The sequence below is a fragment of the Danio aesculapii genome, chromosome 12 (genome assembly GCF_903798145.1).
Source record: "Danio aesculapii chromosome 12, fDanAes4.1, whole genome shotgun sequence".
Lineage (NCBI taxonomy): Eukaryota > Metazoa > Chordata > Actinopteri > Cypriniformes > Danionidae > Danio > Danio aesculapii.
The window spans coordinates 48410255-48429627 of record NC_079446.1 but is presented as its reverse complement, the minus strand read 5'-3'; the positions used below and the strand labels follow the sequence as shown (position 1 = coordinate 48429627).

Below are 19373 nucleotides of genomic sequence, written 5' to 3'. Positions count from 1 at the left end.
GAGGGAAGTCTGGGGTTCTCTCCTAAGACTGCTGCCCCCGCGACCCGGCCCCGGAAAAGAGGCAGAAAATGAATGAATGAATGATATTCAGTGATATGGGAAGACTTTTGGCTTCGATGACATCCTTTGTTATAAGTGGTTGTACATGAACATCCTATTACTCAGTCAGTGGCCTAAAAGTACTTGGGCATTTACATTGAGAGTCCACACATGTAATGGGTTTGGTCTCGTTTACGCCAGAGATTGTATTTTTTACGGAGGTTACGTCTTTTTGGAGTTAGCAAGAAGCTTATGGTGTTGCTTTATAAAGCGGTTATTGAAAGCATTGTCAGGTATGGTATCACAGTGTAAATCTAAGTTGATGCATCTCTTAAAGACAGAATGGAAAATTGTTGGGCACGATGAATATTTTAATCGTCTAGATTTATATGAGAATTGTGTCCTTAATCAGGTGGAAAATTCAACTCATTTTTTGTTTCCACATTATGAACTGCCTCCCTCTGGTAGACGATATGGAGTCCCTATAAGTGTTGGTTGAACCGATATGAGAAATCCTTTGTAGCTGTTTCAGTGGGTTTATTTTAATTAGCATTATATTTATTGTAACTACTGTATTTTGTATTGTTTTTATGATATGTCTGCAGCAATATGGTGATGCCCATAACAAATTTCCTGTCATGGACTATAAAGTTTACTACCACTACACTGAAAACATTATTCAAACATGATTCCTTTGATTTACTAAATTCGTTTAAGTGGTTGTAAACAATTTATTTGGGCTGAATTTAAACAAATTACGTTGAACATTACTAAATGTAATTTGTTTAAACACAAAATTCAACACATAGTTTGCAACAACTTTGCAGGCATCATTTTCAGTGTACATAAAGAAGTCTCTATCAAAATATTCAGAATCCCGAGTTTGCTGTTTTACTCCACTGGATTCCATATAAAAGCCCAACATTTTTTGCACAGGCCAATCTAAAGGGTTCATGCTACCAACTGATAATCAACAGTAAAAATACAGGTTTTACCTCATCCCAAGAGGAAAAACCAGCAACAATCAAAAGTGCACACTGAAAAAATTATTCAAAGATGATTCCTTGGATTTACTCAATTTTTTTTACATTGAGTGGTTGTAAGCAATTTATTTGGGCTGAATTTAAACAAACAAATTAAGTTGAACATTTTTTAATTTAATTTGTTTGTTTAAATTCAACACAAATAAACTGTTAGCAACAGTTTTGCATGCAACACTTTTTTCAGTGCATGATTTTAGCTGTCATGGCTTTGCAATCAAAAAAATGTCATTATAATGGAAGTCAATGGGGCAAAAACAGCCACGGACATAACCAAAGGGTAGTCAATTTGCTCAGAGCGTATTGAGTTTCTGAACATTTTCAAAGCATTTCCCCAAAATATGTTTTTAAAAAAATAAGATGTGACCAAAAATCATCCCATTTGCTGAAACACAGAGAAAGCTGTTCAACAAAGACTCAAAATCAGCCTTTTGTGGTCTAAAACTGAATGTACTATAAAAGTCTGAATGTCTGAAAACAGGACACCTTTTTGGTTACTTTGACCAATAGTCAACTTTAATACAGATACACACAACTTGTACACGATTAAAATCTTTTATTAAACTGGTCAGCTGAACCATCGTCTTGTTTCAGAACTGAAAACTCTTCCCCCATCGGATATAGCTTATGCATATTCAAAGATTGTGCGCTTAAGATACAATTTGGCATTTCATAACAATACAGACCTGAAAGACACAAACATTCTACACAATCCTGTTAACTTAATTTACTGCAATTAATTTAGAAGAAATATAAATGCACTTAAAGGGTCTTTAATAGATTAAATATAGGAATAATATTGCAGTGTAGCATAAAAACAGATAGAAGACAATCTGTGATATTTATATATACAGTTAAGCATGAAATTATTCATACCCTTGGCAAGTTCTGACTTAAAGTTTGTGTTCACATGTAAATAAAAGCTGGGAAATATTTTTTTCTCCACAATGACGCTTCTTGTACATTTGTCTTATTATCTTTCAGGGGAAGCCAGAGTCATTTTCGGTCAAAACATACTTGCTGGTTGAATAAAAGTAACTTTAAAGTCAGAATCTGCCAGCGGTATGAATCATCTCGGACATGACTGTATATTTATGTGGTCGTTGCAGTCCTGATAAATGCCCGTTTAACAGTAAACGCGTGTAAACCAATGTAGAGGCACGCAGGTTGTGTTTCTGGAATTTCAGGAAAATGAAATGGAAAGATTCCTGGGTGTTGTGAGTGATTTAGTGGAAATCGGGTTTCTCTGGGAAGGTGCAGCCGGACCTGCGGATGATGACGTGAGCGGCGTAGTGACCTGCGCGGATACACTCCTCCAGCGGCTGATCCTGGACCAGCGCCGACAGAAAACCTGCACAAAAATACAACAAAAGGTGAACACGAAGAGTTTGACTTGAGTTGTTGAGTTGACTTGACTAGAGTTGAGTAGAGTTGACTGGAGTTGACTACAGTAGAGTTGACTTAACTAGAGTTGACTACAGTTGACTAGACAAGAGTTGACTTGAGTTGAATTGACAAGAGTTGACTTGACTAGTGTTGACTAGAGATGACTTGAATTGACTAGTGTTGGCTTGAATTGACTAGAGTTGACTTGACTAGTGTTGACTAGAGATGACTTGAAGTGACTAGTGTTGACTTGAATTGACTAGAGTTGACTTGACTAGTGTTGATAAAAGTTGACTAGACTAGAGTTCACTAGACTAGTGTTGACTAGAGTTGACTTGACTAGTGTTGACTTGAATTGAATAGTGTTGATTTGATTTGACAAGAGTTGACTTGACTAGAGTTGACTTGAATTGACTAAAGTTGACTTGACTAGTGCTGACTAGAGTTTACTTGACTAGAGTTGACTTGACTAGTGCTGACTATAATTCACTTGTCTAGAGTTGACTTGACTAGTGTTGACAAAAGTTGACTAGAGTTGACTTGACTAGTGTTGACAAAAGTTGACTAGACTAGTGTTGACTAGAGTTGACTAGACTAGAGTTGACTTGAGTTGACTAGACTAGAGTTGACTAGAGTTGACTTGACTAGAGTTGACTAGAGTTGAGTTGACTAGACTAGAGTTGACTTGACTAGTGTTGACTAGAGTTGACTAGAGTAGAGTTGACTTGAGTTGACTAGAGTTGAGTTGACTAGACTAGAGTTGACTTGACTAGTGTTGACTAGAGTAGAGTTGACTTGACTAGTGTTGAGTTGACCAGAGTTGACTTGAGTTGACTAGAGTAGAGTTGACTTGAGTTGACTAGAGTAGAGTTGACTTGACTAGTGTTGACTAGAGTAGAGTTGACTTGACTAGTGTTGAGTTGACCAGAGTTGACTTGAGTTGACTAGAGTAGAGTGGCTTTTTATTTGACTTTCTTTATTGTCCACAATTGGAAATTTATCTTTGGCTTCACCATAATCACACCAACATCCAAATCACATAGAGTTGAAGTCAGAATTATTCACCCACCTGTAATTTTTTCCCCCAAATATTTTACAAATGATGTTTAACAGATTCAGGAATTTTTCACAGTATTTCCTATAATATTATTTCTTCTGGAGAAAGTCTTATTAGTTTTATTTCGGCTAGAATAAAAGCAGTTTTTAATTTTATTAAAGACATTTTAAGGTCAATATTATTAGCCCCCTTAAGCAATATTTGTTTTGGATTGTCTCAAGAACAAACCACTGTTATACAATGACTCAACTAATTAAAATTTTAACCTAATTAACCTAGTCAAGCCTTTAAATGTCACTTTAAGCTGAATACTAGTGTCTTGAAAAATATCTAGTCAGATATTATGTGTTGTCATCATGGCAAATATAAAAGAAATAAGTTATTAGAAATTACATTACCAAAAAACATTCTACACTTCAGCAAATGTCAATTTATGATCGAGAAATGATCTTAAATGTTTAAAACATCCAACTCTCTCTGTCGGTCTTCATCCGGAAGCGTCTTCATCAGGAAACTCCCTCATAAAACCAATGCGGAAGTAACTAAAACTGCGATTCCTCGAATGACCACTGGGGGCTGGCTCCAGAAGCTAATAAATCCTCATAGACTGCCATGCTAAATTGTCCAACTTTACAGCAGAAATAAACATGTTTACAGCATGGTACAAAAAAGGGTTTCGATGTATATGGCTAATATTACCCTTCTGAATTTAACTTATACGTTTAATTTATATTAAAGGGCACATAGTTTACCTCTTTTTTTATGATTTAATATTAATATTCTGGTTTTTCTGAGTGTGCCAGTTTAGCTTCAGTTTAAAACACAATTTAGATTATTTTATTATAATGTGTTAAAAAGTGTCATATTGGGGCGTGTCCACAGCTTGCTGATTTAGGGGTGTGTTGCTTTAAATGTAAATTAGTTTCGGCTTCCCGCCCAACGTAACAAGGGGGCGGAGCCATGAGCTCACCCGCTCTGTGTTTGGGCAGACTGAGAGAAGGAGCAGGCGTGAGAGGATCAGCAATCAGTCATACATGTACGACTCGGACATAGACCAAACAGAGAGTACAAAATCATTTGTGTATTTGTACAGTTTTACAGCCAACTGTGTGCTAGTTTCAAGTGCCGAGCTTGTACACCGAAACTAATAACCACGCACACTGAATTAACTTTGACTGAGGCACGGGATGCGTCGCTCGAAGCCACGACACGGCACACCAGACACTCTCTGTGGCGCGGCAGAAACATGAAGTGTCCCGAATCGTCGCGCCGTTGTGTGTACCCTGATAGAAACCTATGTTTAGAATTCTAAAATGCATGGCACAGCGTCAGGTACAGCAGCACCTAGTTAAGATCACAGGGAGCTTCTGGGATTGCGAGAAATGCAAACGGCTGAAGTATAAGGTAGACTCAATGAGAAGTACACATGTTTGCAAACCTGCCTAAAGATACAACCAATAATTCCGATTGGAGCGATAATGTGGAGAATATTGATCTTGTGTTGAGCCCAATGAGCCTTGCATCTAAAAATAGAGCTAGGGTGTTCCTTTAGTGATATCGCTTCGACTCACGCTGAAAATGGCGGACGTGAATCAACAAACTGAGGATATGATGCGCCTGTCAATCAATATTGGTGGGCGGGGGGACCGCACTCCTACGTCAGGTAGCGGTCAATTTGAAAACCGCTCCAATTGGTCCACCGTTTGATGTTGTTAAATTAAAAAAAAAAAGCACTGGGTGTGCTTATATCACCCCATTATGATGGTCTATACACCATACATGCACATATGTCTGTCCAAACAGCTTCAAAAGTAGATTTTTTACCATAGATGCCCTTTAAGCCTTAATATTCTACATAATTAAGGGCGTTGTCACTTGATCGACAGACATCTGCATACTCCAGATGCTTAACTTGCACCGATTAACTGTTCACCTCATGACTAACAATGTGTGGCAGCAAAAAAAACATTGTACATTTTAATTTCATGCAGACTTTAATATCTTGCTTTATTAAAATAACACTCCAAAATAATCAGAGTACTCTATTACCTCCAACAAAAGCGTCACCGGCACCATTCGTGTCCACAATGTCATTCTGGTCAATGTCTAAAACTGGAAACATTTTCACTTTATCACCTAAAAACAGAGAAAGACAGATAAAAGAATAAATGATCATGTGGAAAAGCTCCAGAGCTGCAGTGGTGAGCGCAGACGCACCGACAGTGGCCACCGTGTCCTCTCTGCCCTGAGTGAACACCACAATCCTCTGACGGTTCTTGTTGACTTTGGGCAGATTCTGAACCCGATGCGCAATTTCAGCGATGTCTTCAGTCTGCACAAAACACAACAGCTCGTCTATGCAAAAGAAAAGAATCAACATTTCTCCATTTGGAAAGACATTACAGTGATTTGTGTCTCACCTCAAAGCCCTGCTCCTTTGCAAACGTGGCGGCTTCCTGTAAAATAAACATCTTCCGTTTATATGAGGCTAAATCATCAATATCATACTGAAAAAGCTACATATCTACAATATGAGTTCTGCCATCATCTATTTATTCATTTGTTTATGCTTTAATAACATATCAGCAGCATTGGCTATATTCATGGCCAACACTTGTAGTAAATATTCATTCATTTTCCTACGGCTTGGTCCCTTATTAATCAGAGGTCACCACAGTGGAAGAACCGCCAGATATTCCAGCCCTTCCAGCCGCAACCCAGTACTGGGAAACACCCATACACACTCGTACACTACAGCCAGTTTAGTTAATCAATTCCCCTATAGCGCATGTGTTTGGACTGTGGGTGACACTGAAACACCCGGAGGAAACCCACGCCAACATGAGGAGAACATGCAAACTCCACACAGAAATGCCAACTGGCCCAGCCGAAACTCGAACTAGCGACCTTCTTGCTGTAAGGCCAAAGTGCAAACCACTGAGTCACCCTGCAGTCCCTTGTAGTAAATATTCAATATATGATTTTACAAATCATAACCGTTTCTTAATAATTAATTACATAAAAATACATACAAATAACAACACTGATAAAAATTCATATGAATACATATTGTAAATAAATCAAAAGTCTTTGAAAATATCCCCATTTTACTACTCTCCTAGATATAAACAGATGACTTTTACCATTTTTGAGTTCATTTAGCTGATATGATCACTTTTAGCTTAGCTTAGCATAGATCATTGAATCGGATTAGACCATTAGCATCTCACTCAAAAATGAACAGTGCAGCGGCTTTACGTTGTCTCCACAGAAAAGAAAGATATCCAAAGATTCCTTTTCAAGTTGTAAAGAAATCAGTGTTTTGAAGACAGCAGAAGTCAATGATTTATTTTAATTATACAGTCTGACATGTTTACTGCTCCAAAATATTGTAAATGTTTCTTAAAATAAAATATATTGTGTTTAATGGAGAGAAAAGTTTGCTGTTTTTTTACCCAGACATTTACAAACAAAACACAACACAAGACACAAACAAAAGGTTTAGAGCAGTAATCACAATACAATGATATTTTTATCCAACGTTATCATACCGTCAGAATCTTATACTTATTCTAATTATTCTCCATTTCCACCTGGGGATACTCTTCCCGAGGCCCTCAGACTATGCAGAGTCACTGATTCGATCCATGACCAACGACGAGATGATCCCAAGGTTTCCATAATCCTGGACCAGGCCGTATCATGAGCAACTACTGTGATGGTCATGGAAGAGTGGAGAACATGAGACTGATTCCTGTGACGCTCCAGAGACAGACGAGTCTTCGCTGAGGCCAGCTTCCAGCCTCCGCCGCTGAGACTGCAGCTCTGCACAAGACGTTTGGCCAGCGGAGAAATTAAAATGATCGTGCCCAACTGAGTCTGGTTTCTCTCAAGGTTTTTTTTCTTCACTTTCACCATTTAGTGAAGTTTTTTTTCCCTCTCCGCTGTCGCCACTGGCTTGCATGGTTCAGGATCTGTAGAGCTGCACATCGTTGGATTTGCTCTTCAGTATTTGGACTCTCAGTAGTGATTATTAAACCACACTGAACTGAGCTAAACTGAACTGAACTTAAACACTACAAACTGAACTACACTGTTCCTATTTACTAAGATCTTTTATGTGAAGCTGCTTTGACACAATCTACATTGTATAAGCGCTATACAAATAAAGGGGAATTGAATTGAATAATACCAGCCCATGCCTACTGATGAGCTGTTTTTTGACTCTTCTAAAGCATAAAAACACCATAATATGTTTGCAGATATTTCAGAAACATGCTCAGTGAACATATTTATCTGATAAACAATGCTGAAGTCAGATATTCTGCTTCGAAAAATGTGCGTTACGTGCTGGAATGACTGTCTTTGATTTGGTCCCTTTAACCCGCCCAATGCCAGTTTAGCCAATTATATTTCAGCACCCCGGGTTGCTCTGGTGGAAAACAGAACATTTCATTCATTCATTCATTCATTCATTCAGAAAGGCTGTCAAAGCATGCGTCCGCAACCGAAATGCGACCTCCGGTGGACAGTAGCAGACTCCGAAATGAGACGCAGATTCAGAGTTCCACATGAGGTTATTAATTAGCAAATAATATAGAAATTACGAGCGTAAACATTAGGTGAGCAGGTTACATTTCCGGAGGAAACCTACGCCAACATGAGGAGAACATGTAAACTCCACACAGAAATGTCAACTGGCCCAGCCGAAACTCGAACTATTGACCTTCTTGCTGTAAGGCTAAAGTGCAAACCACTGAGTCACCCTGCCGTCCCTTGTAGTAAATATTCAATATATAATTTTACAAATCATAACCGTTTCTTAATAATTAATTATATAAAAATACATACAAATAACAACACTGATAAAAATTCATATGAATACATATTATAAATAAATCAGCGTTCTGTCCACTTCTTTGAAAATATCCCCATTTTACTACTTGCATTAGGTGAGCAGGTTACAGTGTAACCCCGTGTCCTAACAACACTCTACGTGATGAGATATGCAGTGAGCAATTGGGCTGTTTGCACCAGACGAAACACGACAGAAGTTTAAATACAGCCATTCAGATGCACAGAATAGTGCACTCACTGCACCCCAACAGAATGGTGAGGTTTATAATCTAATTAATACATATTAAACATCTTCAACAATATTAAATGTAGATGCTGAATCACTGATATGTGTTGGCTTGCATTATTTCACAGTTCTGAAGTTCAATTTCAATCAGTTTATTTTATTTTCCAGATCTGAGGTGAACTATCTGCTGCTGCTTTCAGTAGAACGGCAATAAATGTTATGTAAAATGCCATTTAAACTCACATTATCAGCATTTAACACTGAATAAAGCACATGAGGTGTAGCTGAGCTGATCATTGTAAGTTTTCTGTTGTTTAACTGTGAGAAACAGAAGCCGTTTCTAATATATCAATTCGAGGTGTTGATTAGGACAAAAACTCCTTTTAATATGGAGGATATTCCCTCTATCGCGTTGTTGTGAATTTCTGTAGTCTGGCTCATTGTACCAAACTGTTGTGAAATTCTAAGACGAGCCCAAAAAACCAGGGAGAACTTTTGCTTGTCTTCAAAGCAGAATCCTTAATAAGAAGAACTCAGCGTGGCTGTGAAGACATCGAAAGAAACGACTGTACAGCAAGCACTAGGTTTTTATACATTTCACAGACAGTGATTCATGTAGGTGGGGACAAATTAAGTTTTGGAGTCAGCACTATAACCTGCATATAGGTGTTAGAAACCTGCCCAGCTACTGACCAGATGAGTTAATCAACAAAAGGGTTGCTTTAGCATAAAAACAGCACCCTAGAAAAAGGCAGAGTTGTAAAAAGCCTGCCCATAGCATTTGCATCTCTTTGGCTCAGCCTGTGGTCAGAAAGACAAAGGTTAATGTCTCTCATGGCTGGGCTGGTAATAAAATTATATAATGAAAAAACAAAGAATAGAACTTTTCATTTATATGTAGATTATTGTTCATTTGAAATTAGATTATACCAACTCATATTTCCACAGCGTGCCATTGCTTTCAGTTAGAACACGACTTAAATCAGCCTTAAATCGACAGTCAGGCACACTGCTGTCGGTGTCATCAGTTCGGCAACCTGCGCTTGTTTTGAACCAGGTGTGTAATACCTAGTTCAACCACTGGGTGTCGAACTTACATACTGCACCTTTAAAGAGACTTAATCTCACCGTCTCGTTGCCGAAGATGATGTCAACGTACGGCAGGACCTTCATCAGTGGCTCCTTGAAGAACTGACTGATGAAAGGAGCCGACAGATTCAGACCGAAGATCTTGTTGTTTTCGGACGCGTGTTTGGCCACTTTCAGGATAGAGTCTGGGGAAACGGTCAGGAAAAACCCCTGATGGACACAGAAATAATGCTCATCACATAAGAACTCACTAGAATGAGCAGCCTTTTACTTTTCAGCTGGGATAATTCAAAACTTTGCAGTACTTTCAACATTACTAGTTTCATTGAAAGGTTTCACGAAGTGCTTTGAAATGTGCTTTGAAGTCGTTTGCCGTAATCTCAACTGAAACATGAAGATAGGGCAGGGCATAACGTAGCTCCTCCCCTTTAAGAAAAACTGCCAATAGTGTTTTGTTTTATCCCAATTTGCACATCAAATGAAAAGCTGACGAGGAGGATCCTTCAATCTAACAGACTGCAAATAACATCAATTTTTTTTATTTTAATTTCACAGGATCTTTAATCACAACAATTACTAATATTAAAGTCAGTGTAAAGTCAATTTTAAATATTTCAGCAATGCATTTCTAACATTTATAATGCGTTCAGAAACAATTCTCAGAAATGACTTTACACTGATTTAAGACCACTGGAATAAATACTTCACATTTCTCACTTTACAATTTACTCTTTTCTTTGAATAACTTTAACATTTGCACAAAAACAGTACACATTTATAAGACGCACATATTTTTTTCTAACAAAACATACTTTGTTGTTATGAATCAGTGTATTTTCTGCGATAATTCAATCTCAATATTGTTATGAAATAAAGTAAAGAAATCTGGTGCAGTGGGTAGCATGATCGCCTCACAGCAAGATGGTCGCTGGTTCGAGTCAAACAACACAAAACAAAAATAAAAACTAAAACTAAAAATAAACAAACAAAAAACACAAAACAAAACAATACAAAATAAACAACAAAAAACTAAAACAAAAAAGCAAAACAAAAAACACAAAACAATACAAAATAAACAATACAAAACGAATCAAAAAACTAAATAAAAACAACACGAAACAAAAAAACAGACAAAAAAATAAACCAAACAAAAAGCAAAAAAAACAAAAAACAAAACACAACTAAAATAAACAAAAACAAAACTAAAAGAAACAAAACACAAAACAAAACACAACTAAAATGAACAACACAAAACAAAACACAACTAAAATAAACAACACAAAACAAACAAAAAACACAATAAAACAATACAAAATAAACAACACAACACAAAACAAACAAAAAACACAATAAAACAATACAAAATAAACAACACAAAACAAAACAAACAAAAAACAACAATACAAAATAAACAACACAAAACAAAACAAACAAAAAACAAAACAATATAAAATAAACAACACAAAACAAAAACAAAAAAAATAAATAAAAAAACAAAAAGCAAAACAAAAAACACAATACAAAATACAAAATAAACAACACAAAAAACAAAAAATAAACAAAACAAAAAGCAAAGCAAAAAACTAAATAAAAACAACACGAAACAAAAATAACAAAAAGCAAAGCAAAACAAAAAAACACAAAACAAAATACAACTAAAATAAACAAAACACAAAACAACAAAAAATAAACAAAACAAAAAGCAAGCAAAACACAAAACAAAAAACACAAAAAAATAAACAAAAAAGCAAAGCGAAAAACAAATAAACTATACAAAACAAAAACACAAAACAAAATACAACTAAAATAAACTAAACACAAAACAACAGAAAAAAAACTAAAAAAATAAACAAAACACAACTAAAATAAACAAAAACAAAGCAAAGCAAAACACAAAACAAAAAACACAAAAAAAACCCCAAAAAACTAAATAAAAACACAAAACAAAAACAACAAAAGAAAACAACAAAATAATAAACAAAACAAAAAGCAAAGCAAAACACAAAACAAAAAACACACAAAAAACCAAAAAACACAAAATAAAAACACAAAACAAAAACACAAAAAAAACAAAAAAGCAAAGCAAAAAACAAATAAGCTATACAAAACAAAAAACACAAAACAAAATACAACTAAAATAAACAAAACAAAAAGCAAAGCAAAACACAAAACAAAAACAACAAAAGAAAACAACAAAAAAATAAACAAAACTAAAAGAAAAAAACAAAGAAACTAAACGAAACACAAAACACAAAACAAACCACACAGAAAAGAAAAAATAAAACAAAAACAAGAATAAATTATAACTAAATTAAATTAAAGGATTTTTGAGAAAATTGCAAATTGTCAAAATTGCAGAAACAAATGTGAATAAAATGATTGTGATTGTGTGTATTTTGAGAGTTCTGAATCATTGTTAAAGTTCTGTTCCCTTATAAATAAATAATATTTTTTATTCATGTGTCTAATCCGTCTGCTGTTTTCATTTATCAGATTAATAACGTAATATAAATCACTCACTGCAATGTAGTAAACTCTGGCTTTCTCCACCAGACTCCAGTTACTCTCAATATCCAGATGCTTCTCTTTATTATAGCAGTTTGCTGCAGCCAGGTTTGCAACTAGAGACCTACAAATACAATAATAAACACAAAACACACACAGGCTCTATCAGTGAGCTTCAACCAGCCTGAGGGCCTGAAAAATCAAATACACACACAATACAACATGATATTTTACATCCATACAGACTGAGAGAGACCCTCACAGAAATACCCATATAAATACAGTTTAAACATTGTGGGAGACATTGATGGATCACACAGTAGCCATAATTAAGAATAAATCAATAATACTTGAATACGGTCAATCTTAAATGCTATTTAATATTAGAGGAGTATTAACAAACTACTAAAGTTAAAGTTACATTGTTATGATCCTTTAAGCATGTAAAAACCCCACACGCTTTACAATGTCAGAGCCTATTGTTAATTATTTGATTTTAAAAATAAATCATTCATGTGTTATTCAGGATTATCAAGCGATACCTTTTAATTAATGGTTCATTCATTCATTTTTAAATGGTTTTAAACATATCTCTACAGTTTTAACCAGGTAAACTCTGCGGGTCCGTGACGTCATCGACTTCCGCTTTAAGATTTAAAGGGCTAGCATAGCACCAGACCCCCTTAAGTGGTTTCGTAAGTGTAGAATCTTTATTTAATTACAGTTTTAAAACTTTTGCTTTAATTTAATGTTCATTTAATTTTTAATAATTGTTTAATTAATGACATTTTTTATTTAATTTAATTTATTTTTCTTATTAATTTCATTTTTAATCTTATTTAATTTGTTCATTTCAAGTAACAAAAATAGTTTAAGTTATAAAGTTTTTGGTTTACTTAACCCAAATTTTTCTACCCAGATATTTTTATCAAGACACACCAAATTATTTATTAATAGTTAAGCAATTCGTATTTAGTTTAATTTTTAAATTTGAATACAATTTTAATTATTTCATTTTTAATTTAATTTATTTAAATACATTTATTCAATTAGATTTTTTATTTCAAGGAACAAGAAATAGTTGTGGGATTTTACTTTACTTTACTTACTTAGTTCACTTAACCCAGCTTATTCTTAATATGGAAAAATAAAATCAAGGATGCATTAATTTCTAAAAAAAATACAAAAAATATCTGTGACAATAAAATTAATGATTAATAATTCTTTATTTAATTTGATTTAATTTGTTCATTTCAAGTAACAAAAATAGTTTAAGTTATGAAGTTTTTGGTTTACTTAACCCAAATTTTTCTACACAGATATTTTTATCAAGACATACCAAATTATGTATTAATAGTTAAGCAATTCATATTTAGTTAATTTTTTAAATTTAAATACAATTTTTAATTATTTCGTTTTTAATTTAATTTATTTAAATAAATTTATTCAATTTAATTTTTTATTTCAAGGAACAAGAAATTGTTTCAATTGTAAGATTTTTGGTTTACTTAACCCTGCTTATTCTTAATATGGACAAATAAAATCAAGAATGCATTAATTAAAAAAAAATACAAAATAAATATGTGACAATAAAATTAATGATTAATAATTCTTTATTTAATTTTATTTAATTTGTTCATTTCAAGTAACAAAAATAGTTTAAGTTATGAAGTTTTGGTTTATTTTTCCTAATATGGGAAAAAAATCATGTGATCGAGATATTTCTAAATATTTATTAATAGTTAAGCAATTTATTTCTTCAAATTATTAAGAAATATATATTTTTAAGTTCATTAAATTACATTTTAGATTTTTTTAAATTAAATTAAATAATTTTGTTTAAAATTTAAATTAAAAATTAAATTAATACTTTTTTTTATTAAATTCAATTTTTAATTCAATTTAATTGTTTTATTTCAAAGAAGAAGAACAGTTTGAGGTTTTTAGTTTACTTAACCCAGATTTTTCTTAAAATGGAAAAATAAACTCAGGGATGCATTCATTTCTAAAAAAATCAGTGACAATAAAAAGGACAAAAGGACATTTTTATTAAAGATTTTTTCAAGATTTCTATATCTAATGAATGCTGTTCAACCTTTCACCATATCAAATAATCCTGAAATTCTCACATTATATTGAATAAGAATGATGAGACACTGAAGACTGGAGTAATGATGCTGAAAATTCAGCTTTACGTCACAGAAATATATAAGAAAACAGCTATTTTGAATCGTAGTAATATGTCCCCATTTTACAGTGTATTTGTTGACAGAAATACAGCCGTGTGGAGCTATAATGTGATGTGTTTTCTGACCTGTTGTCTCCAGTAATGCAGGCCGCACAGGTTCCTGTGGGTTCTTGATTTTGCTCATAATAATGAGCATCAACATGAGCTTCAGCCGCTTTCTGCTTCAGGATCTCCCCGAAATGATCCGTCCCGATGCAGCCGAAGAACGTGGCCACTTTATGCGGCTCCTGGATCATCCACTGTCAGCAGAAATCACACATGCGGTTAAAGCCAAAATTATTCGCCCTCCTGTGAATGTTTCCCAAATATTTCCCAAATTATGTTTAACAGATTCAGGAATTTTTCACAGTATTTCCTTTAATATTTTTTCTTCTGGAGAAAGTCTTATTTGTTTTATTTCGACTAGAATAAAAGCAGTTTTTAATTTTTCTAAACCCATTTTAAGGTCAACATTATTAGCCCTTTACGCTATATGGATTGTCACGAACAAACCACTGTTATACAATGACTTGCCTAATTACCCTATTTAACCTAATTAACCTAGTTAAGCCTTTAAATGTTACTTTAACCAGGTAAACTCTAGTGCTATTTTGGGATTTCCGCCTGGATTTTGCCTACCCAAATTTAAAAGCTTCCCAAATCCACATGCAGAGGTGTAAATGCAAAAATTAGGCATCATTATAAAGAAAACCCTTTGGATTTTCATAAAACACTATTGAAAGTGTTTAAAATAGCTGTATTTGTTGTCTGTGTTATAATAAACACCTAGAAAAACAGGCGCTTTTTGTATTTTTTTTATAAACTTGCATTTGAAAGTGGACCTTTAGGTTCTGTGTGCTCTAGCTTGCTGTAATTAACGTTGGTGGTTTCTGCACATGTTTGTAATCAGAGGAAAGAAGAAAAACCTCTCTACCATAATCTATACAAAGGTTATTGTATTCTAACTGATGAGAAATCAGGGATCGATCATTGTTTTCATATTTCACTATTCTTTTGTTTGATTAAGCATAATTCACTGTGTTTGGACCACCTCAGACATATAAAAGGATTACTTATGAACATCACCTCAAAAACAGAGGAGAAATGGCCCTGAAGCGCACAGCATAAGGTAAGAGATGACAGCTGTCTGTGCTATCTGGGGCTGCTTATTGATCATAAATGTATTGTTTTCACTTCTGCGCCATGGAAACACCGCGATTCATTCGACGACTGTTTGATATGTGAATATAATTCAGTAAAAAGAATGCTAGAACCGTATGAGCACCGGCAAGAGCTTTCATTTGAGCTATAACTTTCACATGTGTCATATATGAACCATATAAAAAAATGAACCAATGTTCAACACCCAGCTCGGGTATCCAAAATACAGTGTATTTAAGTGTAAATAACTTTTGTACAGTAGAATAAAAACCAAAGTGATGCATATGTGCATAAAATATAGATTCTACACTTACGAAACCACTTAACGGGGTCTGGTGCAATGCTAGCCCTTTAAATCTTAAAGCGGAAGTCGATGACGTCACGGACCCGCAGAGTTTAACTGGTTAAGCTGAATACTAGTGTCTTGAACAATATCTAGTCAAATATTACGTGCTGCCATCATGGAAAATATAAAGTAAATCAGTTATTAGAGATGAGTTATTAAACTATTATGTTTAGAAATGTGTTGATAAAGTTTAAACAAAAATTGGGGGGAAATTATTCAGGAGGGCAGACTTCATCTCCAATATTGTATATTTCCAATGTACTTGGCGGTCAAAATATTACAATCTTACTATCTAACCTTTTTAAATATAAAGCCAGATAATTATTCTGCAATATGATGATGATGATGATTATGATGATGATGATGAATTTTTATTTAATACCATGTTAGCAACAAAGGCTATTTTCATGGCAAGAACATTTTATTAACAAATATGCAAATCAAAACAACAAACAAATGAATGCATGAATACGATCCGAGTTTTAACGTTGATGCATGATAAACATTCTTTGAGCAATAAGATATAGTGTTACTAACTGATATGTGACACGCCTGGGCTGTGCTTACGCAGGAATCATTCATAGAAAAGCAGCCAAAAAGAAGAAATGTATTGATTACAATACAGATAAGTTAGGGATACAAATATTGGTAGCGTAAAACTGATGGAAATATGAGTGGATTGTGCTGCGTTTGTATGGAGATCTCAGTGTAGCCGCCATTACGGCTCATTGTTTTTCTGCCCGCCAGGTCTCCACACAGATCACATGACTGAAAACTATCAATCACTGCTTTCTTCAATCACATTCTTCGTCGGACGTACCTGTGCGATTTTGACAGAGTTCTGTGTGGATCCGCCAGCGTGATACTCCACTTTACTCTTATTCACGATCTCATCAAACCTGCAGAACATACACACACACACACACACACACACACACACACACACACACACACACACACACACACACACACACACACGCATGATTACTGTTACTGTACAACATATGTAAACACACTGGGTATATAAACTAAACAAACTGCTTCAGTTTATACGATTCTTCAAATTCATGATGTCCTGCTCAAATCCATCATCCAGTAGTTTATTATACATGGATATAATTAGAGCTGTAAGATACAGTTTACTTTACATCATCATTTATACATGCATACTATGGTGTGTGTTTATGCCATTTATCTCCACTCAACTTGGTTAAGGCCTTTTAAGTGTTTGATTCTCAACAAGCCTGCATTCATTTGAAAACAATACACTAAAACTGTACAATATATATATTATATATTTATATTATGCTTACTTTATTAGGTACACCTTACTATTATGGGTTGGACCCCCTTTTGCCTTCAGTACTGCTTTAATCCTTCATGGCAGAGATTTAACAAGATACTGGAAATATTCCTCAGAGATTTTGTTCCATATTGACATGATAGCATCACGCAGTTGCTGCAGATTTGTCGGCTGCACATTCATGATGCCAATCTCCCATTCCACCACATCCCAAAGGTGCTCTATTGGATTGAGCTCTGGTGACTGTGGAGGCCATTTGAGTACAGTGAACTCATTGTCATGTTCAAGAAACCAGTCTGAGATGATTCACGCTTTATGACATGGTGTGTTATCCTGCTGGAAGTAGCCATCAGAAGATGTTGACACTGTGTTCATAAAGGGACGGACATGGTCAGCAACAATACTCAGGTAGGCTGTGGCATTGACACCATGCTTAATTTGTACTCAATTGGTACTAAAGTGTGCCAAGAAAATATCCCCCACATCATTACACCACCACCACCAGCCTGAACTGTTGAGACAAGGCAGGATGGATCCATGCTTTCATGTTGTTGAGGCCAAATTCTGACCCGAGCATCTGAATGTGGCAGCAGAAATGGAGACTCATCAGACCAGGCAACGTTTCTCCAATCTTCTATTGTCCAGTTTTGGTGAGCCTGTGTGAATTGTAGCCTCAGTTTCCTGTTCTTAGCTGACAGGAGCGGCACCAGGTGTGGTCTTCTGCTGCTGTTGCCCACCTGCCTCAAGGTTGGACGTGTTGTGTGTTCAGAGATGCTCTTCTGCAGACCTCGGTTGTAACGAGTGCTTATTTGAGTTACTGTTGCCTTTCTGTAAGCTGGAACCAGTCTGGCCATTCTCCTCTGACCTCTGGCATCAACAAGGCATTTGCGCCCACAGAACTGCCGCTCACTTGATATTTCCTCTTTGTCGGATCATTCTCTGTAAACCCCAGAGATGGTTGTGCATGAAAATCCCAGTAGATCAGCAGTTTCTGAAATACTCAGAGCAGCCCATCTGGCACCAACAACCATGCCACGTTCAAAGTCACCTAAATCCCCTTTCTTCCCCATTCTGATGCTCGCTTTGAACTGCAGCAGATCGTCTTGACCATGTCTACATGCCTAAATGCATTGAGTTACTGCCATGCGATTGGCTGATTGGAAATTTGCATTAAAGAGCAGTTGGACAGGTGTACCTAATAAAGTGGTAATAATATAAATGTATATTATATTAATATTACGAACATTTTAAATAACTTTTGTGAACATTGCGATACGCTGTCATTTAGATGTTTGGACTAAGAAAAAAACATTTATCCTGCAATGATGCATTAAAGTCATCAAAAGTGACAGTGAAGAGATTTATATTAAACTCACAGAGCTTTGTGTTTCTCCTCTGCCAGGATCTGATCATTGGGTTTCAGGCCGTATCTGAAAACACAAACACAAACACAAACACACACACACACACAAAAAACAATTATTAGTTAGTTAATAATGAACAGTTATGAAGAACAGAGCTGGAGGACAGTTCTGGATCAGGTCATGTGATCAATTTAACTGCAATCAAGAGAACAGCAGAGCACGTATGACCTTTACACACACACACACACACACACACACACACACACACACACACACACACACACACACAACACTCACTTATCAAGGAAATCCTTATCCACCACAGCAGAGATGTCCAACAGTGGATTCCCCATCCCGAACAAAGAATTCTGACTGAAAACACACACACACACACACACACACACACACACACGTTAGTAAACCATCCGACAAAAATAATGAACTCATATAAAGTAAAGCACAGGTGCCAAACTCAGGGCTGCAGCTCTGCACAGTTTAGTTCCAAGCTTAATTAAACACACCTGATCAAACTAATTAAGTTCTTCAGGCTTGTTTGAAACCAACAGGTAAGTGTGTTGGAGCAGGAGAAGGAACTAAACTGTGCAGAGCTGCGGCCCTCCAGCAACTGAGTTTGACACCTGTGGAGTAAAGCATTTTAAACTTGCATATAAAAATTCTATTTATTCACCCTCTTCCCAAATCTGAAATCTGACACACATTTGCATATATTTGCATTTTATCAAGTAACATTATATCAGAAATTTGCATATATT

General features: G+C 35.2%; 1 protein-coding gene across 2 annotated transcripts in view; it reads right to left on the bottom strand.

Annotated features, from left to right (window-relative positions):
- Positions 1 to 1615: 1615 nt before the first annotated feature.
- adkb (adenosine kinase b) overlaps positions 1616 to 19373 on the bottom strand; it is a 23876-nt gene continuing 6118 nt past the window's right edge. The window contains exons 2-11 of one of the 2 annotated variants that reach the window (XM_056469985.1): positions 18898 to 18972; positions 18613 to 18666; positions 16754 to 16832; positions 14514 to 14686; positions 12215 to 12323; positions 9734 to 9904; positions 5943 to 5978; positions 5740 to 5854; positions 5572 to 5658; positions 1616 to 2430 (exon numbers count right to left, since the gene is read on the bottom strand). In XM_056469985.1, the coding sequence (XP_056325960.1) occupies positions 2306 to 2430; positions 5572 to 5658; positions 5740 to 5854; positions 5943 to 5978; positions 9734 to 9904; positions 12215 to 12323; positions 14514 to 14686; positions 16754 to 16832; positions 18613 to 18666; positions 18898 to 18972 (1024 nt within the window). In that variant the 3' untranslated portion in view covers positions 1616 to 2305. The remainder of the gene's footprint in view (positions 2431 to 5571; positions 5659 to 5739; positions 5855 to 5942; positions 5979 to 9733; positions 9905 to 12214; positions 12324 to 14513; positions 14687 to 16753; positions 16833 to 18612; positions 18667 to 18897; positions 18973 to 19373) is intronic. The other variant, XM_056469986.1, reaches the window with a different exon arrangement.